At 43.8% G+C, this 23,851-nt stretch overlaps 1 protein-coding gene across 2 annotated transcripts; it reads left to right on the plus strand.

Annotated features, from left to right (window-relative positions):
• Nucleotides 1-170: 170 nt before the first annotated feature.
• On the plus strand, nucleotides 171-18,702 carry cdca8 (cell division cycle associated 8; the record flags this gene model as incomplete). Of its 2 annotated transcripts, XM_084164881.1 has the most annotated exons (11): nucleotides 171-252; nucleotides 544-638; nucleotides 732-860; nucleotides 2,132-2,178; nucleotides 3,809-3,884; nucleotides 8,581-8,651; nucleotides 8,861-8,940; nucleotides 9,051-9,146; nucleotides 9,371-9,500; nucleotides 10,122-10,208; nucleotides 17,331-18,702. In XM_084164881.1, 10 exons carry the CDS (start codon nucleotides 551-553, stop codon nucleotides 17,364-17,366), a joined length of 840 nt encoding a protein of 279 aa, XP_084021007.1. In that variant the 3' UTR covers nucleotides 17,367-18,702. The 2 variants fall into 2 exon arrangements, with proteins under 2 accessions (XP_084021007.1, XP_084021006.1); XM_084164880.1 differs by lacking the exon at nucleotides 171-252 and having other exon boundaries at nucleotides 536-638.
• Between the last annotated feature and the right edge of the window lie 5,149 nt (nucleotides 18,703-23,851).

A 23,851-nucleotide genomic window follows, 5' to 3' on the forward strand; every position in this document is an offset into this window, starting at 1 on the left:
ACATGATAACTTCTGCACTACTCTTACCCTGGAAACCTCAACCTGTCTCTCTTGCACCGGACAAAACGTTGACGTTTTTCGAAATGATAGGTTAAAAATGGTTCCAAAATGACGTTAAGCAAAAGCGTATCCTTATTGGCTGATCTCCGGCACTTTCTGCGTCTGCGTGTACATTTGAAAATTTCACAAACTGGATAGAGAGGGAGCTGCTGGATTAGCTCGCTAACTAGGAAAGAAAGAAAACATCACCAGGTAAATCATAATGAAATTAAATATAATGTCAAACAGCTAACCTCAAAGTTTAGAATACTATTGCATTTTATGTATTTCAAATCTGAAGTGAAACAGTAACTTTTGAAACGGAGCAGCTTCAATCTGGCTAAATAATGTAACGTTAATGATGTACCTAGCTAACTACAGTACCTAGCTAACGTTAGCTAACAATATTTCCCGAAAAGGGCTAGCTAACATTACCTACTACTAGCAACATTTTTGCTGCTTGGCTAGCCCAAGCACTAATTTGTTGTTGGTACCAATGTACAGAGTCACAATGGGACGACCAAAGAGGACGACCAAACAACGTAAAAACCCCAAGTTGGACAAATTGGAGGCTTTTCTCGAAGATTTCGACAGTGAGGGTATGGACCAATGCAATGACAAAGAGCATGCAGATGCAAGTTGGCTGTTAGCCATTATGTGAATGTTAACTTTTGTCAAACTTTTCTTTGCAGTGAAAACCGTAGTTCAAAGGCTGAAGGAGAGGACAAACAGCCTCCTGAAAGATGCAGACAACTTCTACAACATGGCTGTGATCAAGCTGCCAAAGGCAGTGAGACAGATGGACTGGCTTGAGCATTGTGGTAAGTCAGGTGAAGATGCAAGCACCTGATGACAACCGCAAGGGAAAGGTTGGTTAGAGATACACTATATATACAAAAGTGGCCTTCAAATGAGTGGATTTGGCTATTTCAGCCACACCCGTTGCTGACAGGTGTATAAAATCGAGCACACCGCCATGCAATCGCCATTGACAAACATTGGCAGTAGAATGGCCTTAATGAAGAACTCAGTGGCTTTCAATGTGGCACCGTCATAGGATGCCACCTTTCCAACAAGTCAGTAAGTCAAATTTCTGCCCTGGTAAAGCTGCCCCGGTCAACTGTTAGTGCTGTTATTGTGAAGTGGAAACGTCTAGGAGCAACAATGTCTCAGCCGCGAAGTGGTAGGCCACACAAGCTCACAGAACAGCATGCGAGTGCTGAAGCGCGTAGCTACTGAGTTCCAAACTGCCTCTGGAAGCCACGTCTGCACAAAAACTGTTCGTTGGGAACTTCATGAAATGGGTTTCCATGGCTGAGGAGCCGCACATAAGCCTAAGATCACCATGCGCAATGCCAAGCGTCGGCTGGAGTGGTGTAAAGCTCGTCACCATTGGACTCTGGAGCAGTGGAAATGCGTTCTCTGGAGTGATGAATCACGCTTCACCATCTGGCAGTCCGATGGACGAATCTAGGTTTGGCGGATGCCAGGAGAACGCTACCTGCCTGAATGCATATTGCCAACTGTAATATTTGGTGGAGGAGGAATATTGGTATGGGGCTACTTTTCATGGTTCAGGCTGCTTAGTTCCAGTGAAGGGAAATCTTAACACTACAGCATACAATGACATTCTAGACGATTCTGTGCTTCCAACTTTCTTGCAACAGTTTGGGGAAGGCCCTTTCCTGTTTCAGCATGACAATGCCCCCGTGCACAAAGCGAGGTCCATACAGAAATGGTTTGTCGAGATCGGTGTAGAAGAACTTGACTGGCCTGCACAGAGCCCTGACCTCAACCCCATCGAACACCTTTGGGGTGAAATGTTGGGCCTAATCGCTCAACATCAGTGCCCGACCTCACTAATGCTCTTGTGGCTGAATGGAAGCAAGTCCCCGTAGCAATGTTCCAACATCTAGTGGAAAGCCTTCCCAGAAGAGTGGAGGCTGTTGTAGCAGCAAAGGGGAGACCAACTCTATATTGATGCCCATGATTTTGGAATGAGATGTTCGACAAGCAGGTGTCCACATACTTTTGATCATGTAGTGTATGTTGTTTTATCTAACAAACGGACACTTCTCCTTTATCCCCTCAGGGTCAGAGAAACCAAAGTCACCCGTGTCACCAGTGGAGGATGCCAAGGTGGGTTTTCTACACTGAACAAAAATATAAATGCAACAATTCCCAGTCATAAGGAAATCAGTCAAATTAAATAAATTCATTAGGCCCTAATCAATGGATTTCACATGACTGGGAATACAGATATGCATCTGTTGGTCACAGATACCTTAAAAAAGGTAGGGGCATGGATCAGAAAACCAGTCAGTATCTAGTGTGACCACCATTTGCCTCATGCAGCATGACACATCTCCTTTGCAAAGAGTTAATCAGGCTGTTGATTGTGGAATGTTGTCACACTCCTCTTTAATGGCTGTTCGAAGTTAATGAATATTGGCGGGAACTGGAACACACTGTCGATCCAGAGCATCCCAAACAGGCTCAATGCATGACATTTCTGGTGCGTATGCAGGCCATGGAAGAATTGGGACATTTTCAGCTTCCCGGAATTGTATACTTAAGCAACAAGGCACGTGCCTTATTGCTTAATTATGAACTGGTTACCACCAACGTAATTAGAGCAGTAAAAATAAACATTTTGTCATACCCGTGGTATACTGTCTGATATACCACGACTGTCAGCCAATCTGCATTCAGGGCTCGAACCACCCAGTTTATAAAGATCCTTGCGACATGGGGTTGTGCATTATCATGCTGAAACATGAGGTGATGGCGCCGAATGAATGGATCGACAATGGGCCACAGGATCTCGTCACACTATCTCTGCATTCAAATTGCCATCGATAAAATGCAATTGTGTTCATTGTCCGTAGCTTATGCCTGTCCATACCATAACCTGACCGCCACCGTGGGGCACTCTGTTCACAATGTTGACATCAGCAAACCGCTCGAACCACGTCTGCCATTTTCCCGGTACAGTTGAAACCGGGATTCATCCGTTAAGAGCACACTTCTCCAGCGTGCCAGTGGCCATCGAAGGTGATCATTTGCCCACTGAAGTCGTTCAGACCCTGGTGAGGACGACGAGCACGCAAATTAGCTTCCCTGAGACTGTTTCTGACAGTTTGTGCAGAAATTCTTTGGTTGTGCAAACCCACAGTTTAATCCGCAGGTGAAGAAGCCGGATGTGGAGGGGCTGGCCTGGTTACTCATGGTCTGCGGTTGTGAGGCCGGTTGGATGTACTGCCAAATTCTCTAAAATGATGTTGGAGGTGGCTTATAGTAGAGAAATGAACATTAAATTAACTGTCAACAGCTCTGGTGGACATTCCTGCAGTCAGCATGCCGATTGCACGCTTCCTCAACTTGAGACATCTGTTGCATTGTGTTGTGTACACAACTGCACGTTTTAGTGGCTTTTTATTGTCCCCTGCACAAGGTGGACCTGTGTAATGATCATGCTGTTTAATCAGCTTCTTGATATGCCACACCTGTCAGGTGGATGGATTATCTTGGCAAGGAGAAATGCTCACTAACAGGGATGTAAACAAATTTGTGCACAATATTTGAGAGAAATATGCCTTTTGTGCTCATGAAACATGCGACCAAAACTTTACATGTTGCGTTTCATATTTCTGTAAAGTATAAATTAAAATATAATATTTCATCAACTGTCCGTTTTTAAGTCTGGCCATGGTTTTGACACCACAGCTGTTTGACAGTCTGTTTGACTTTCTTATTTGTCTACTTCCAGAAAGTAGAGGAGGCTGCCCAAGTAGAGAGCATCATGGCTGAAGTCCATACTTTTGCCCCCAAGACCGCAAAAAAAGGTAAGTCTCTTTGCTATACTGTATACCAGTTGTTATGGGTTATTATGTGTCTGTGACTCCTTAGAATCCGACTGGATGGCCTCCCGAGTGGCGCAGCGGTCTAAGGCACTGCATCGCAGTGCTTTAGGTGTCAATACAGACCCGGCTTCGATCTCAGGCTGTATCACAAACGGCCGTGACTGGGAGTCCCATAGGGCGGTGCACAATTGGACCAGCGTCGTCCGGGTTCGGTCGTCAAAACTGTGTTTCCTCCGACACATTGGTGCGGCTGGCTTCTGGGTTAAACGGACGGGTGTTAGAAGCGTGGTTTGCCGGGTCATGTTTCGGAGGACACAGGACTCAACCTTCGCCTCCCCCGAGCCCGTTGGGGAGTTGCAGCGATGAGACAAGATCGTAATTGGATATCACGAAATTGGGGAGAAAAAGGGGGTGAAATACAAAAAAGATACAGTACCAGTCAAAAGTTTGGACACACCTACTCATTCCAGGGATTGTCTTTATTTTTACTATTTTTTTACATTGTAGAATAATATTGAAGACATCAAAATTATGAAATAACACATATGGAATCATGTAGTAACCAAAAAAGTGTTAGTTAAATCAAAATGTATTTTATATTTGAGATTCTTCAAATAGCCACCCTTTGCCTTGATGACAGCTTTGCACACTCTTGGCATTCTCTCAACCAGCTTCACCTGGAATGCTTTTCCGACAGTCTTGCAGGAGTTCCTGCATATGCGGAGCACTTGTTGGCTGCCTTTCCTTCACTCTGTGGTCCGACTCATCCCAAACCATCTCAATTTGGTTGAGGACAGGTGATTGTGGAGATTGCCAAGAAACTGAAGATCTCGTACAACAGTGTACTACTCCCTTCACAGAACAGTGCAAACTGGCTCTAACCAGAATAGAAAGAGGAGTGGGAGGCCCCGGTGCACAACTGGGCAAGAGGACAAATACATTAGTGTCTAGTTTGAGAAACAGACGCCTCACAGGTCCTCAATTGGCAGCATCATTAAATAGTACCTGCAAAACACCAGTCTCAACGTCAACAGTGAAGAGGCGACTCCGGGATGCTGACCTTCTAGGCAGAGTTGCAAAGAAAACGTTTATTGCCAATTTCTTGCATGGAATAGCCTTCATTTCTCAGAACAAGAATAGACTGACGAGTTTCAGAAGAAAGTTATTTGTTTCTGGCCATTTTGAGCCTGTAATCGAAACCACAATTGCTGATGCTCCAGATACTCAGCTACTCTCAAGAAGGCCAGTTGTATTGCTGATTTAATCAGCACAACAGTTTTCAGCTGTGCTAACATAATTGCAAAATAGTTTTCTAATGATCAATTAGCCTTTTAAAATGATAAACTTGGATAAGCAAACACACTGTGCCATTGGAACACAGGACTGATGGTTGCTGATAATGGGCCTCTGTACGCCTACGTAGATATTCCATAAAAAATCTGCCGTTTCCAACTACAATAGCCATTTACAACATAAAAAATGTCTACACTGTATTTCTGATCAATTTGATGTTATTTTAATGGATATGTGTGTGTATGTATGTGTGTGTGTGTGTGTGTGTGTGTATATACAGTGGGGAGAACAAGTATTTGATACACTGCCGATTTTTCAGGTTTTCCTACTTACAAAGCATGTAGAGGTCTGTAATTTTTTATCATAGGTACACTTCAACTGTGAGAGACTGAATCTAAAACAAAAATCCAGAAAATCACATTGTATGATTTTTAAGTAATTAATTTGCATTTTATTGCATGACATAAGTATTTGATCACCTACCAACCCGTAAGAATTCTGGCTCTCACAGACCTGTTAGTTTTTCTTTAAGAAGCCCTCCTGTTCTCCACTCATTAACTGTATTAACTGCACCTGTTTGAACTCGTTACCTGTATAAAAGACACCTGTCCACACGCTCAATCAAACAGACTCCAACCTCTCCACAATGGCCAAGACCAGAGAGCTGTGTAAGGACATCAGGGATAACAAGGATAAAATTGTAGACCTGTTGGCGCAATTATTAGAAAATGGAAGAAGTTCAAGATGACGGTCAATCACCCTCGGTCTGAGGCTCCATGCAAGATCTCACCTCGTGGGGCATCAATGATCATGAGGAAGCTGAGGGATCAGCCCAGAATTACACGGCAGGACCTGGTCAATGACCTGAAGAGAGCTGGGACCACAGTCTCAAAGAAAACCATTAGTAACACACTACGCCGTCATGGATTAAAATCCTGCAGCGCACGCAAGGTCCCCCTGCTCAAGCCAGCGCATGTCCAGGCCCGTCTGAAGTTTGCCAATGACCATCTGGATGATCCAGAGGAGGAATGGGAGAAGGTCCTGTGGTCTGTTGAGGCACAAATAGAGCTTTTTGGTCTAAACTCCACTCGCCGTGTTTGGAGGAAGAAGAAGGATGAGTACAACCCCAAGAACACCATCCCAACCGTGAAGCATAGAGGTGGAAACATCATTCTTTGGGGATGCTTTTCTGCAAAAGGGACAGGACGACTGCACCGTATTGAGGGGAGGATGGATGGGGCCATGTATCGCGAGATCTTGGCCAACAACCTCCTTCCCTCAGTAAGAGCATTGAAGATGGGTCGTGGCTGGGTCTTCCAGCATGACAACGACCCGAAACACACAGCCAGGGCAACTAAGGAGTGGCTCCGTAAGAAGCATCTCAAGGTCCTGGAGTGGCCTAGCCAGTCTCCAGACCTGAACCCAATAGAAAATCTTTGGAGAGAGCTGAAAGTCCGTATTGCCCAGCGACAGCCCCAAAACCTGAAGGATCTGGAGAAGGTCTGTATGGAGGAGTGGGCCAAAATCCCTGCTGCAGTGTGTGCAAACCTGTTCAAGACCTACAGGAAACGTATGATCTCTGTAATTGCAAACAAAGGTTTCTGCACCAAATATTAAGTTCTGCTTTTCTGATGTATTAAATACTTATGTCATGCAATAAAATGCAAATTAATTACTTAAAAATCATACAATGTGATTTTCTGGATTTTTGTTTTAGATTCCGTCTCACAGTTGAAGTGTACCTATGATAAAAATTACAGACCTCTACATGCTTTGTAAGTAGGAAAACCTGCAAAATCGGCAGTGTATCAAATAATTGTTCTCCCCACTGTATGTGTGTGTGTGTACACTACCGGTCAAAAGGTTTACAACACCTACTCATTCATGGGTTTTTCTTGATTTGTACTATTTTTTTCATTGTTGAGTAATAGTGAAGACATCAAAACTATGAAATAACACATGGAATCATGTAGTAACCAAAAAAGTGTTAAACAAATGAAAATATATTTTAGATTCTTCAAATAGCCACCCTTTGCCTTGATGACAGCTTTGCATGCTTGGCATTCTGTCAACCAGCTTCATAAGGTAGTCACCTGGAATGCATTTCAATTAACAGGTGTGCCTTAAGTTAATTTGTGGAATTTCTTTCCTTAATGCGTTTGAGCCATTCAGTTGTGTTGTGACAAGGTAGTGGGGGTATACAGAAGATAGCCCTATTTGGTGAAAGATAAAGTCCATATTATGGTAAGAACAGCTCAAATAAGCAAAGAGAAACGATAGTCCATCATTACTTTAAGACATGAATGTCAGACAATACGGAATATTTCAAGAACTTTGAAAGCTTCTTCAAGTGCAATCGCAAAAACCATCAAGCGCTATAATGAAACTGGCTCGCATGAGGACCACCATAGGAATGGAAGACCCAGAGTTACCTCTGCTGCAGAGGATAAGTTCATTAGAGTTACCAGCCTCAGAAATTGCAACCCAAATAAATACTTCACATAGTTCAAGTAACAGACACATCTCAACATCAACTGTTCAGAGGAGACTGTGTGAATCAGGCCTTCATGGTCGAATTGCTGCAAAGAAACCACTAAAGGACACCAATAAGAAGAGACTTGCTTGGGCCAAGAAACACGAGCAATGGACATTTTAGATTTTTGGTTCCAACTGCCGTGTCTTTGTGAGACGCGGTGTGGGTGAACGGATGATCTCCGCATGTGTATTTCCCACTGTAAATCATGGAGGAGGAGGTGTTATGCTGTGGGGGTGCTTTGCTGGTGACACTGTGATTTTATTTAGAATTCAAGGCACACTTAACCAGCATGGCTACCACAGCATTCTGCAGTGATACGCCTTCCCATCTGGTTTGGGCTTAGTGGGACTATCACTTGTTTTTCAACAGGACAATGACCCAACACACCTCCAGGCTGTGTAAGGGCTATTTTACCAAGAAGAAGAGTGATTGAGTGCTGCGTCAGATGACCTGGCCTCCACAATCCCCCAACCTCAACCAAATTGAGATGGTTTGGGATGAGTCGGACGGCAGAGTGAAGGAAAAGCAGCCAACAAGTGCTCAGCATATGTGGGAACTCCTTCAAGACTGTTGGAAAAGCATTCCAGGTGAAGCTGGTTGAGAGAATGCCAAGAGTGTGCAAAGCTGTCATCAAGGCAAAGGGTGGCTATTTGAAGAATCTCAAATATAAAATATATTTATTTGTTTAACACTTTGTTATTTCATAGTTTTGATGTTTTCACTATTATTCTACAATGTAAAAAATAAAGAAAAGCCCTTGAATAAGTAGGTGTTCTAAAACTTTTGACCGGTAGTGTATATATGAATGAATCTCACTGGATGTTAAACTTACTCTGCTCCCCTCTGCAGCAAAGTCGAAAAGTGGTGGAGCCAGGATAAGTTCAGAGGATGAGAACACTATTATGGCCAGAGGGCAGAAGGTTAGTGCTGTATTTATTGGCTAGTTTAGGGAGACTTATCATTTGTTTAGTTTCAGAAGACTCAATGTAGTCCTCAATAGCCTCATTTCTTTAGGCTTTTGCTTCTTAGTCCATGTTATAGCAATAGCCCAAATCATTATTAGTACCAAGCAATGTTTAGCTCAAACTTGCACTGTTGCCTCATGGTCTATTTCTTCTCTGTTTCTCAGGGTAAATCAACTAGGAAACCTCCAACATCAAAGAGGGCCAAAGCACTGTCAGTCAGCAAGCAGAACACCTCCATCAAAAAGTAAGACCCTTTCCTTAGCCGAAATCTGCTCATATTTTAGTATGTGTTGGTGTGTGTTTTATGAATGTACGCAAGTTACTTTCTGATATTAATTTGCTATTTGTGTTCAGGACCAGTAGGAAGCCCCTGGTCACTCCTGCCAGGAACATGCTGGACAGTTCCCTCATGGGCCCTACCCCTCTCATCACACCTCGCTTCGACTCCCGGTAAAGTGGCAGTGCGTAATGTTCTGAGGTTTTTAATAAGATGAGTCAGGCTTGCTGTGGCTTGTCCATAATGAGTGTTACCTAAAGCTGGGTTGTGTTTAGAGAACGGGCCATCCAGCCTTTCTCCTAGTTACATTTTCCAGACGGGACACAAAGGCCCACAAAGCAACATTGGGTACCACTGTGCTAGTAGACACTGCTTGACTTGTTGTCATATATCCCAGGCTTCCCAAGACCCCAGCTGTGAGAATACCCCGCCACAAGGAGAGGGTGTACAGCATCTCGGTCAACGGCTCCCCCATCTCAGAAGGCAGTAATGATATCATCATCAATGTCCCTGTGGGGAACGGAGAGGTAAGCAGGCTGCAATCAGCCTTCCAGTTTTAGACTGATCCTTACTGAACAGTGTGCGACCATTGGACTTGTATAAATACCCTCACTAACCCATCTGACTGTTTGCATGTTCATGTTACTTGTGTAAATGTGTCAACATGATGATTATTATTATTTAAAAAATTTAGGGGGTAGATCAGCTTTAATATTTCAGATAGATTGTAACTTCCATCAATGTAATTGTCTGCATGACTTCCAATCCCCCATGTGTTTTTCTCATATATCCACCCACCCACACACACACACACACACATCCTTTTTTAAATTATATTTCCCTTCATTACTTTCCAACCCCACCACCCCTTCCCCAATTGGAGTAAACTAGTGAACAACAACGCTTAGGCCTCTACTTCCAGCCCATACATACTATATACATTTTATGGACACAGTCAAATTATATTTTGTTTGTTTTTACTCCTGAACTTCCTCCGATCATTTTCATGATGTCCATCTGGTTTGTCAACATGATGATTATTAATATGTTTTATTGTCACACACCGGATAGGTGCAGTGAAATTGACACATTTCCTGTGTGTTGAGATAAGGTTACTCTGCTGACCTAGTGAGTGTTTTTGGTTCCAGTGCATTCAGCTGCTGGCCAGTCAGATGGACACTGTGGACCTGGGCCAGCTGGACGAGACGGCCATAAGGAGCATTCGTCTTCTACAGGTATGGTCTTCGCTAGGGCTGTTGCGGTGACCGTATTACTGCCACACCGGCGGTCACAAGTCATGAAGGCAGTCAAATTCCACGTGACCGTTTAGTCACGGTAATTAGGCTTTTCCAAGCTCTGATGCTGCTGATGGTTATTAGTAGCCTACCAAACTTGCTTAACTGCCTGGTACTCAGCACTGTATTGTCCCTCTAATCACTCTGACATCAATGCAAATCTCATCGAATCTAATCAAACACTTCATTAGAGCTCATGTTGCGCAACATTTCTATAGGCTATGCAATTGTGTGAAAAAACAGAGTTTTGATAGCCTCTATTAAAAAGAGGAGGATCCCATCAACTTTCTATAGGCTATGCCTACTATATTTATTTCTCAACTTTCCTAATATTAAGCACATTGTTTATCTTTACAACAGGAGTATAGCCTACCTGGCTGGCATGAAAATCAACCACGGGAAAAGTGTCCTCTATTCGCTATTTAAGTGCATAGATGACATGGATTTTTTTTCTGCTGCCCCTGTTTCGAGACAGGTGCATGATAATGGTCCATTCTAAATCAAAACAAATTTCACACACACACATATATATATATATATATGTATGTATGTGTGTGTGTGTGTGTGTGTGTGTGTGTATATGTAAAGACATGATTAAATCAAGAATAGTCTGATGGGTGACAATATTAGCCTGTCACTTGTGAATTATATATTATCACTTGTGAATGATGCCCAGTATAAGAAACTGCCTTTTTTTTTTTTGCAGACATTTTGGAAACATAGTCGCACACCTCATGTATCCTCATGTATTTGATAAGGTTTATATCACAACTAAAGTGGCCAAATAACTTCTTAAAATTAAGCACATTAATCCGCTTTACAAGGGGTTTAGAGCCTAACTGGCATACATAAGCAGCGCGTGATTTTCAAGTTTGGGGAAAATAATTTTCACCATAAAAATGCACCTTTATAATAAAAGCACTACATGCATAATTGCATTTGCGGTCACTTTTGTTAATGGTATTTTCCCGCTAATGGAACATTCGTGCTTATAGCCTACGAGCTTATAATGTAAAGAAATAGCCGACTAGTTTATCAACATTTTAAGCTAAATGTTCTGATCTGTTGCGTCAGCCACATTGTGTAAAAAAGTTGTTTTGATGCTATTGGTTGTATAAATGTGGGATCTATTGCATCCCACAACTGTCCCAGACTATGTTTGGAATACTTATTTCTCGCACAGAATATTAGGTTGACTTTTGTACTATGGGGGATAGTAGATTGACATAGGCTAGTGCTTTTGCTGTTCGTTAGGCCTACTCATCTTGTTGGCTGACGAAAAGTAAATGTGGACAGTTCTTCCAATATCTTCAATATGCACCTTGGAATTGGAAAAGGCGTCCCCGATGTGTCTGTCTTCACTTGTATCCTGTGAGAAAGACCCGATCACATGATCCTCTGTAGCTCAGCTGGTAGAGCACGGCGCTTGTAACGCCAAGGTAGTGGGTTCGATCCCCGGGACCACCCATACACAAAAATGTATGCACGCATGACTGTAAGTCGCTTTGGATAAAAGCGTCTGCTAAATGGCATATTATATTATATATTATTATTATTATTACATGATGGAGTGTGCATCACTCAGTGAGATGGGCACAACGGCCTCTGGCCGCAAATGGCATGGATTTTTTTAGGGTGCATTATGGCCACACAAAGGGGATGCTGCTGTGAAATTCTAGGCATTATCAAGTCCTTGTCAAATTGTGAATGAGTGACTGATGTAGTGTGTACAGCCTGCGCAAAAAACAAAGCAGAGCTCATATCTTTTCAAGCAACATTTTTCAAATCATCATTAGTCGCATCATGCAGACTTGCAATGTATTACACATCTAAACATATAACCCAACGTTTGTAGAACAACTAAAGTTACATTAATAACTCTAAATTAAGCATTAAGGAATACCTATTTCTTTGTTAACCGCTCAACACAGAATAGCCGCATGTGCACACTCCCTCAAATCGTTTGGAGAAAATACCTCTATTTTATTCAGCTTAGTCAATTGTATTACTCATACTATAAAATAATGCCACGGAATTCTAAGCAAATCTTGTCTGCTAAATGAACTAGTGTAGCCCACAGCCATTTGGCATAGCCAGATCAGGACCTAACATCAGGACAACTCAGAGTATACTGTTCTGTTCTTCTGAAATAGACAACATTTTCTTCATATCATGCTTCTTTAGACCTGTCTAAAATAATGGATTTATTGTGACGGTGTAGGCTATATTACATGGATTTATTAGACTTTTTGAAATGTAGATGTTCCTAAGGTCTGCATCAGTGGCTTGTAGGCTATGTGTGGAAGCCAGGAGATGCTAGGCCTGGACTGTGATCCAGCTCATCTAGGTGAGTGTATGGCGTGTTCTGGTTTGTTGTCTGCTCTGCTACACGCAGATCCACCCGATTTGCGATGATAGAGGGAGCCACCAACATCCACCAGGTAAGAACATGGTGCAACTCTTTGTAGACACGTGCCCAGCCTCCAAAGTCCTGTGTGGTCTCCCGGCAGTGGTTTCATCCTTATCGTTTCACCCACCTCCAGCTTTGGTAGGTCTCGAGCAGTCCGGTCTTAGAAACACTTAGCGAGCTGCTTTCTGTGGTGCAGTTTCTCCGTGACGCCAACCGTGACGCATGGCTTGTTAGCTATGGGGATGGTAGTCTTCAGACGTCTGGACAGAAGGCGTTGTGCTGGGCTGCTGTCCATGTTTTCGGTGGGTGTGTTCATCCACTAAGATGGCTTTCCAGGGGTCGTTGCTGTCGCGCAAGGCCCTGCTTAACAGGTTTTTTGCAATCTTGATAGCTGACACTGCCTTGCCATTTGCCTTTGGGTGTCTTGGAGAGGAGGTCACGTGGTCAAACTCCCATTCTGAGGCGAAACGCTTGAACTGTGGGCCATTGTCCGTGATGACCTTGTTTGTCTGGCCTTGTCTGCAGACACGGTCATAAGGCGCAGTTTGCAGGGCAAGTCAGGGAGAAGTTCAATTTCCCAAAAGTCAAAGTAGTGATCAACAATGAGAAGATATTCAGCCACAGACAAAATGACTAAGTCCATGCTGACGATTTGCCAGGCCCTTGTGGGCAGTTCGTGCAACATCATGGTTTCCTTTTGCTGTTCATGAGCGTACTCGTTGCATGTGGTACAGCTGCTGACAAAGTCTTTAATTTCTGATTGCATGTTTGGCCAGTATAATGTTTCACGTGCCTGGCGGTAGAATGTGTCTCCTCCAAAGTGACTGGAGTGTATGCGAGTAAGCATCTCTGGACGTAGTGATTTGGGAATAATGACCTTCTGACCTCTGAACAAGATGCCATTTTGCACGCTGATCTCATCTGGAAAGGTCCAGTATTCTCTCACTGTGAAAGGTGTCTCCTCTTTCAGGTACGGCCAACCTGTGAGAACCATGGACTTCACTGACTGTAGGTGTTCGTCCTTGTCAGTGTGTTGCCTGATCTGGGCTAGGCTGTGATCTGTGATCAATGTTGTGACAAACGTTAGCAGTAGGAAACTGCATGTGTTCGCATATGGAACGTAACTGCGCCTATACTGTACTTAGCTACAAAAATAACAAACGTGTGGTTTTCGAGCCACTTCTGACACCTTGTTTCAGTGTGATATGTAGGATAAAATAATAAAGTCAAGTTCAAAGCCTAGTTGATAGGTAATCGACTAGCTGGGCTGTTCCCCGGACTCCGTGTGTAGGGACTTGTACAATGCTTGAGGCCAGCTAGTCGATTACCTATCAACTAGGCTCCGTAATATCCTCTTATGCACTCAGGACATGTGTTGGTAGTTCCCTAACGAACATTAGGTCGCTAATGGCCTGGTACTCAGGGCTCTATTGTCTCTCTAAGCACTCTGACATCAATGCAAATGCAATCGAAAATCACATCAAACGCTTATCATCAAAACAGTATCATGCTTTTAAAACTCACCTCACTGTGATGATACATTTGAAGAAAGAAGTTCAAAAGCAGGTTGAAACTGAGTGTAAAACATGGTCATTGTAGATGTTGTTTCAAAGCCTAACACAAGGAAATGGACAACGCTTTCTAAGGTGATGATTAATTCAAAACAACCATATGCATATTAGAGCTTATGCATAGGCTTGTGAGCCCAAGCCCGAAAAAAACAAAAAACTCAATACATGGCCTACTGCATATTATGCATGGCAGAAAAACATAAAACAAAACTGATTTTAAGATGTCTTTGGTACATAATTGGTCTAGCCTACAGACCTACTCCAGAATTAAACAAATTTGAGTAATCGCCTTTGTGTGCGGACTGTATTATTATGCATACTGGATGGACTGGGTTACCTTGTGCTGAACTCCAACATTTCTATCCACTTAGTCTGCTAGAGAATGTATAGCCCTAGGCGATGCTGTTGGTTCATTGATTGTGCAGGACGGATTACAGTTAGCTTAGGCTGACACATTACCTTTTAACTAAAGAATATCTCACCACCATGCGTTTCCACCGCCTCCTTTCTCAAGCGTGCAGATGCCATGTCAACAGTTTAGTGAAATATGAGTCGTTGCGAAAACATGTTACTATCGATGTTCCCGAACAGATTTCACAAATTAGGCTCTGTGTAGCTGCAGGAACAGGGTTGGAGAGCCCATGGCATACAGCGTTTGGGCGGAATATCACCTGTCGAGTAGCGAGATCATGCTCCTAAAACAGTGGTTGATGTGTGGAGTGAAATAAGTATTCGTATACACTGCTCAAAAAAATAAAGGGAACGTTAAAATAACACATCCTAGATCTGAATGAATGAAATAATCTTATTAAATACTTTTTTCTTTACATAGTTGAATGTGCTGACAACAAAATCACACAAAAATGATCAATGGAAATCAAATGTATCAACCCATGGAGGTCTGGATTTGGAGTCACCCTCAAAATTAAAGTGGAAAACCACACTACAGGCTGATCCAACATTGATGTAATGTGCTTAAAACAAGTCAATGAGGCTCAGTAGTGTGTGTGTGGCCTCCACGTGCCTGCAACGCCTGGGCATGCTCCTGATGAGGTGGTGGATGGTCTCCTGAGGGATCTCCTCCCAGACCTGGACTAAAGAATCCGGCAACTCCTGTACAGTCTGTGGTGCAACGTGGCGTTGGTGGATGGAGCGAGACATGATGTCCCAGATGTGCTCAATTGGATTCAGGTCTGGGGAACGGGCGGGCCAGTACATAGCATCAATGCCTTCCTCTTGCAGGAACTGCTGACACACTCCAGCCACATGAGGTCTAGCATTGTCTTGCATTAGGAGGAACCCAGGGCCAACCGCACCAGCATATGGTCTCACAAGGGGTCTGAGGATCTCATCTCGGTACCTAATGGCAGTCTTGCTACCTCTAAGCGAGCACATGGAGGGCTGTGCGGCCCCCCCAAAGAAATGCCACCCCACACCATGACTGACCCACCGCCAAACCGGTCATGCTGGAGGATGTTGCAGGCAGCAGAACGTTCTCCACGGCATCTCCAGACTCTGTCACGTCTGTCACATGTGCTCAGTGTGAACCTGCTTTCATCTGTGAATAGCACAGGGCGCCAGTGGCGAATTTGCCAGTCTTGGTGTTCTCTGGCAAATGCCAAACGTCCTGCACGGTGTTGGGCTGTAAGCACAACCCCCACCTGTGGACGTCGGGCCCTCATACCACCCTCATGGAGTCTGTTTCTGACCGTTTGAGCAGACACATGCACATTTGTGGCCTGCTGGAGGTCATTTTGCAGGGCTCTGGCAGTGCTCCTCCTTGCACAAAGGCGGAGGTAGCAGTCCTGCTGCTGGGTTGTTGCCCTCCTACGGCCTCCTCCACGTCTCCTGATGTACTGGCCTGTCTCCTGGTAGCGCCTCCATGCTCTGGACACTACGCTGACAGACACAGCAAACCTTCTTGCCACAGCTCGCATTGATGTGCCATCCTGGATGAGCTGCACTACCTGAGCCACTTGTGTGGGTTGTAGACTCCGTCTCATGCTACCACTAGAGTGAAGGCACCGCCAGCATTCAAAAGTGACCAAAACATCAGCCAGGAAGCATAGGAACTGAGAAGTGGTCTGTGCTCACCACCTGCAAAACCAGTCCTTTATTGGGGGTGTCTTGTTAATTGCCTATAATTTCCACCTGTTGTCTATTCCATTTGCACAACAGCATGTGAAATGTATTGTCAATCAGTGTTGCTTCCTAAGTGGACAGTTTGATTTCACAGAAGTGTGATTGACTTGGAGTTACATTATGTTGTTTAAGTGTTCCCTTTCTTTTTTTGAGCAGTGTATTTATTTCTCAGCGGCTCATATTAAGCACAGCTCCCCTATAAAACCGAAGTTGCCTATCCGGCATCATTGAAAAACGGACCCGCTGCAAAGCGCGCGGCCTCCATTTATATTTTTTCCCCCAGACTTTCTCAAATCATCAATAGCCTATAGTCGCATCATGCACCCCATACATGTTTTGAATGCTGTGTTTGGTTTTTGCCAGACATAATGTGACCCATGTCGTCCAAAAAGTTATACTTTAGACTCATCTGGCCATAGAACATTCTTCCAAGAGTCTTGATGATCATCCAGATGAGTTTTGGCAAATTTGAGTCAACCTTTTGGACGAGATGTGTCCCATTGTGTCTGGCGAAAACCAAACACTGCATTCCACAGTAAGAACCTCATACCAACGGTCAAGAATGGTGGTGGTTTGGGGATGCTTTGCTGCCTCGGGACATGGACAATTTGCCTTCATAGAAGGAACCATGAATTCTGCTCTGTATTAGAGAGTTCTACAGGAGAATATCAGGCCATCAGTCTGAGCCGAACTTTTTTATTTATTTGTAAGCTCAGGTTCCCTTGATCTAATATTATGTTTTGGATGAAGATCTGATAACATTCAGTATCAAATAGTCAAAAATTTAGAATCAGAAAGGGGGCAAATACTTTTCCAAAGCACTTTATATATGATTGCCTAACATTAGCCATGTGTATTTAGCAGCTTTGAAGTGGGTTTTCTTTGTAAAAACTGAAAACCGTAGCATCATCAAACTCATGTTCACTTTTCTCTCCACAGAACCGTCTCACAACATTGTGTGGAACATCCGAGTGACCTCTGCACCTTCAGTCCCAGCATTTTTCTCCCCTATTTCGATCTAGTCTCATCGCTGCAACTCCCCAACGGGCTCGGGAGAGGCGAAGGTCGAGTCATGCGTCCTCCGAAACATGACCCGCCAAACCGCGCTTCTTAACACCCGCCTGCTTAACCCGGAAGCCAGCTGCACCAATGTGTCGGAGAATACACAGTTCAACTGACGACCGAAGTCAGCCTGCAGGTGCCCGGCCCGCCACAAGGAGTCGCTAGAGCGCGATGAGCCAAGTAAAGCCCTCCCCGGCCAAACCCTCCCCTAAACGGGATAACGCTGGGCCAATTGTGCACCGCCTGGTCATGGGTGGGTGTGAAGTCCCAGCATTTTTACCTTTGCATTTTTAAATGTTTTTTTAAACTACTGTCTGTATATTTCTATTTTAATACATAGTTATGTTAATAGCTGTCAAGTCTGCATCATGGCGTTATCTTTGTGCATTATTTTCGTTTAAATCTTTTATTCTTTTTTTTATTTTTTATTGTCAGACATGACTCCAACTTTGTTTTGAGAGGATATTTTTCAGGGATGCTCAATGCATGCAGTAAGGGAATGTCCTAGTCTTCCATGATAGCGATTTATATAGATGTCAAGATTGTAAATATGACCGAAATGAATAAATCCTAACCACACTTCCCCTCATAGTCTAGCATAATATGTTTGAAACTCACTTGTGTGCCTGTTATTGTCAATGTTTTATCTATTGGCCTGTCTAATCAATACAACTTTGTCTGCCCTCTAGTGGTTGTTGTGCCAGTTCAACGTGTACTGTACAGTGTGGATTAAGTAATGTAACTAAGGTCCATGCATTTTTGATTATTCTGTGGTATTTGAGTAATTCTGTTTTAATGTAATTATGCCGTTTCATTCAGTTTTCCTTAAATGTAAACTCTCTCTGGGGGAATGTCTTAATTTGTGTAATGGAAGTTGGGAAACCACTGCTTGCTGTTTGGGGGAGGGGGTTGTGGCACTTTGTAGTCTTTCAGATCTAGGCCTACATGAAGCTCTGGGGTCGTACTGGTAATAAAGTACAGAAATACAACAGTCTTTTTCATGTTCTCTTGTTGCCATCATTGCTTTAATATGCTGTAATCAGACAATTAGACATTACCGCTTGCCTGATAACGTCACACTCAATAGCAATCTAAATTACTTCATAGTAGCTATATTTTAGGCTCGGTTCCAAGATGGTTCATGATGAAAATGTCTAAATGAATAGATCAATTGCTAAATTAATGCTTAAATAACTACTCAAACCACTTTCCCTGTGGCATTTGGCACAACAAATAAACCTACTGCGCCACCCCTTTGTTAGTGTTTAAATTGTTTGGTATTTGTTGTATGTTCTTAGTTTTACATGCATACATTACATACAGGGCATGCAGAAAATATATTCTGTGTTCAATGTGAGTAATACCCAATTCCACCACTAAGCTGCAGTGTCAGACTGCTATATGACACCCTTCTAAAAACTTTGTGTTCTATCATCTCTTGTGTTTCAAGCCCAGCCATAACTCCCTCCTTTCAATCAAACAAAAACCCTCTCTGACCAAAAGGGTCAAATGACCCATGTCAGTGTAATGTAATTCTCCACTGCTGTTTCGCTGAGTGAGATTGAGCACAAAAACACAGTAGTATGGCCCTTCTTTAAATCCTCTATCTGTCAGGATGAGACACAGATCACCCAATGACGAGGAAGTACATTTGATGGTAAAAATAGAGTAGAGAGAATGAAAGGATTGGTGGGTCTGTGGTTGTTTCCTGGCACTGGGAGAGGGATGGAATGAGGAAGGGAGAGATGAAGCATTGTGCCAAAGACATGGAGATAATGACAGATGATTGTAGGGAGGAAAATAAAGCAACTACTACACAAGCATAGATCCAAGGAGAAGACACAGACAGAAAGACACTGACTGACTGACCAAATGACTCAGACAGAGAGTGAGTGATAACTGTAATACAATGAGCGAGAGGGGAGCTCCCAGCCACATGGCGGTCACACAGAGTTTAATCTGAGCTCACTGGAAAGTTGTGATTTAGCAGGACTGAACCCTGCATAAGCACCTCTAAGGGGATGGATAGAGGCAGGAGTGTTACACAGGGGAGAGAGAGGTGTGTGTGTGTGAGAGAGAGAGAGGATTTGATGGTGTCGCTTCCATTAGGAAGAGTGAGTGAATGAGGAGGGCTTTATGATCATATCAAGGCCAGATCAGAGCATTACAGGCCATAATGACTCAATGTGTGTTTATGTGCATGTTTGTTATACACTGTACCTGTGCAAAAGAGAGCAAGAAAGAAGTAAAAGAGATGTTCTAGGAATACGTCTCCCAGTAGTACACAGGAGTATAGTTCAGTCTTTTCTCCCAGGAGTACACTGGAGTATAGTTCAGTATTTTCTCCCAGGAGTATAGTTCAGTCCTTTCTCCCAGGAGTACACAGGAGTATAGTTCAGTCTTTTCTCCCAGGAGTACACAGGAGTATAGTTCAGTCTTTTCTCCCAGGAGTACACAGGAGTATAGTTCAGTCTTTTCTCTGCCTAATTTCCTTCATTTTTCACATCTATCCAACCAACCAACCAACATACATACACACTCACTCACTCCCAGGTCCCCACACTGTCCTCTGTTTATGCCCAGCCACAATAGAGGGATTAATTTCTCAAAGCCGATTTGAGCTCCGGCACACTTCCTTTCAACCATTGAATTGGAGCAACTTTAGTATTGCGGGAAGTTTCCCCTTCACACTGGCTTAGAGGTGGACTCTTCTCTCTCCTTTATGTGGACTCTTTAATCTTCTGAGTGAGAGAGAGGGAGGAGAGACGTCCCTTACCGACGCACAGCTGGGAGTCACTCAAGAATTTACGGCGCTTCCTCTTCTCGCCCTTTCTTTTTTGTTCACTTGCTCTTTCTTTCCATCTCTGTGGCTCTATCCCTTTTCTTTCTTTCTTTCTTTCTACATTTCCAAGGCTCTTTCTTGCTTCTCCTTACTCGTTGACTTTTCCTGGCAAATCAGTGCATAGGGATTGAGGTTGAGGGGGAGCCATTTTATTAAACTTGATTATTGGCCCGTAGTGTGTGCAAGCTTTTAATGTAGCCCAGAATGAACACACCTGGTGCAACTAATCAAGGTATTCAATACATCCAATGATCATGAAGCAGGTGTTAGGGCTGGAACAAAAGCTTGCATGAACAAAAATGGCCTACCCTTCCATATTCAAAATAAAATAAACGTTTATTGGTCGCGTACACTGTTTAGCAGATATTATAGTGTGTGCAGCGAAATGTTTGTGTTACTAGCTCCTAACAGTGTAGTACAATATCAAAGAGGTACACAGATATAACAAAAACTAATTAACAATTAACAATTCCAATTAACAACCCAAATAACACTGTATCAGTAATTAAAATGCAATCTATGTGTATATACACCGAAAATATATATTAAGAATAATATGTACAGCAGTAGATACACTGTTTATACAAACCGCATATTGATATGCTGGATTCAGTGTAACAATTGCAATTTACAGTAGTAGAGATATTAGAATGAGCTACAGTGAGGGAAAAAAGTATTTGATCCCCTGCTGATTTTAATGGTAGGTTTATTTGAACAGTGAGAGACAGAATAACAACAACAAAAAATCCAGAAAAACGCATGTCAGAAATGTTATAAATTGATTTGCATTTTAATGAGGGAAATACGTATTTGACCCCTCTGCAAAACATGACTTAGTGGCAAAACCCTTGTTGGCAATCACAGAGGTCAGATGTTTCTTGTAGTTGGCCACCAAGTTTGCACACATCTCAGGAGGGATTTTGTCCCACTCCTCTTGCAGATCTTCTCCAAGTCATTAAGGTTTCGAGCCTGACGTTTGGCAACTCAAACCTTCAGCTCCCTCCACAGATTTTCTATGGGATTAAGGTCTGGAGACTGGCTAGGCCACTCCAGGACCTTAATGTGCTTCTTCTTGAGCCACTCCTTTGTTGCCTTGGCCGTGTGTTTTGGGTCATTGTCATGCTGGAATACCCATCCACGACCCATTTTCAATGCCCTGGCTGAGGGAAGGAGGTTCTCACCCAAGATTTGACGGCACATGGCCCCGTCCATCGTCCCTTTGATGCGGTGAAGTTGTCCTGTCCCCTTAGCAGAAAAACACCCCCAAAGCATAATGTTTCCACCTCCATGTTTGACGGTGGGGATGGTGTTCTTGGGGTCATAGGCAGCATTCCACCTCCTCCAAACACGGCGAGTTGAGTTGATGCCAAAGAGCTCGATTTTGATCTCATCTGACCACAACACTTTCACACAGTTCTCCTCTGAATCATTCAGATGTTCATTGGCAAACTTCAGACGGGCCTGTATATGTGCTTTCTTGAGCAGGGGGACCTTGCGGGCGCTGCAGGATTTCAGTCCTTCACGGCGTAGTGTGTTACCAATTGTTTTCTTGGTGACTATGGTACCAGCTGCCTTGAGATCATTGACAAGATCCTCCCGTGTAGTTCTGGGCTGATTCCTCACCGTTCTCATGATCATTGCAACTCCACGAGGTGAGATCTTGCATGGAGCCCCAGGCTGAGGGAGATTGACAGTTATTTTGTGTTTCTTCCATTTGCGAATAATCGCACCAACTGTTGTCACATTTACATTTTACATTTACGTCATTTAGCAGACGCTCTTATCCAGAGCGACTTACAAATAGGTTAATTCACCTTATAGCCAGTGGGATAACCACTTTACAATTTTATTTATTTATTTATTTATTTTTTGGGTGGGTTGGAGTAAAGGGGGGGGGGTAGCAGGATTACTTTATCCTATCCCAGGTATTCCTTAAAGAGGTGGGGTTTCAAATGTCTCCGGAAGGTGTTGAGTGACTCCGCTGTCCTGGCGTTGTGAGGGAGCTTGTTCCACCATTGGGGTGTTTTGACTGGGCTGAGCGGGAACTATGCTTCCGCAGAGGTAGGGGAGCCAGCAGGCCAGAGGTGGATGAACGCAGTGCCCTCGTTTGGGTGTAGGGACTGATCAGAGCCTGAAGGTACGGAGGTGCCGTTCCCCTCACAGCTCCGTAGGCAAGCACCATGGTCTTGTAGCAGATGCGAGCTTCAACTGGAAGCCAGTGGAGTGTGCGGAGGAGCGGGGTGACGTGAGAGAACTTGGGAAGGTTGAACACCAGACAGGCTGCGGCATTCTGGATGAGTTGTAGGGGTTTAATGGCACAGGCAGGGAGCCCAGCCAACAGCGAGTTGCAGTAATCCAGACGACGGGAGATGACAAGTGCCTGGATTAGGACCTGTGCCGCTTCCTGTGTAAGGCAGGGTCGTACTCTCACCTTCTCACCAAGCTGCTTGGCGATGGTCTTGTAGCCCATTCCAGCCTTGTGTAGGTCTACAATCTTGACCCTGACATCCTTGGAGAGCTCTTAGGTCTTGGCCATGGTGGAGAGTTTGGAATCTGATTGATTGATTGCTTCTGTGGACAGGTGTCTTTTATACAGGTAACAAACTGAGATTAGGAGCACTCCCTTTAAGAGTGTGCTCCTAATCTCAGTTCGTTACCTGTATAAAAGACACCTGGGAGCCAGAAATCTTTCTGATTGAGAGGGGGTCAAATACTTATTACCCTCATTAAAAAGCAAATCAATTTCAATTTTATTTTACATGCGTTTTTCTGGATTTTTGTTGTTGTTATTCTGTCTCTCACTGTTCAAATAATCCTACCATTAAAATTATAGACTGATCATTTCTTTGTCAGTGGGCAAACGTACAAAATCTGCAGGGGATCAAGTACTTTTTTCCCTCACTGTATGTGACGAATACACTATATAAATACACAGTATGAAAAACGGTATAAAAGAAACACGAAGTGTCCAGTGTTTAATGTCTCTATATACATGGGACGGCAGGGTTGGCTGTGTGTGTGTGCGTGTGTTTGTGAGTATGGGCGTATGCGTGTGTGTGAGTGTATATGTGAGTGCAGGAGTCTGCGTGTGTATAAGGTGTGTGAGCATGTCTGTGTATTTTGTGTGAGTGAGTGTGTGGGAGTATGTGTGCAAAAAAGTCTCTAAGGTGCAGGACAGAGTGCCGGGCAGGTAGACGGCTAGTGATGGCTGTTCAACAGTCTGATGGCCTGGTGATAGAAGCGGTTTCCTCTTGGTCTCGGCTCTGATGCACATGTAGCGTCTGCTAACAGTCCGTGGCTTGGGTGGCTGAGGTCCTTAATGATCTTCTTGGCCTTCCTTCGACACAGAGTGCTATAAATGCCCCGGAGGGCAGGCAGCGTGCCCCCGATGGTGCGTTGAGCTGACCGCACCACCCTCTGAAGAGCTATGCGGTTGTGGATGGTGACGTAGCCCAACATAATGTTTTCAATGGTGCATCTGTAGAGGTTTGCGTTGGGTCTTAGGGGTCATACCGAATATCTACGGCCGCCTGAGGTTTAAGAGGCACTGATGTTT

This window comes from Coregonus lavaretus (assembly GCF_964263955.1).
Source record: "Coregonus lavaretus genome assembly, chromosome: 7".
Classification (NCBI taxonomy): Eukaryota; Metazoa; Chordata; class Actinopteri; order Salmoniformes; family Salmonidae; genus Coregonus; species Coregonus lavaretus.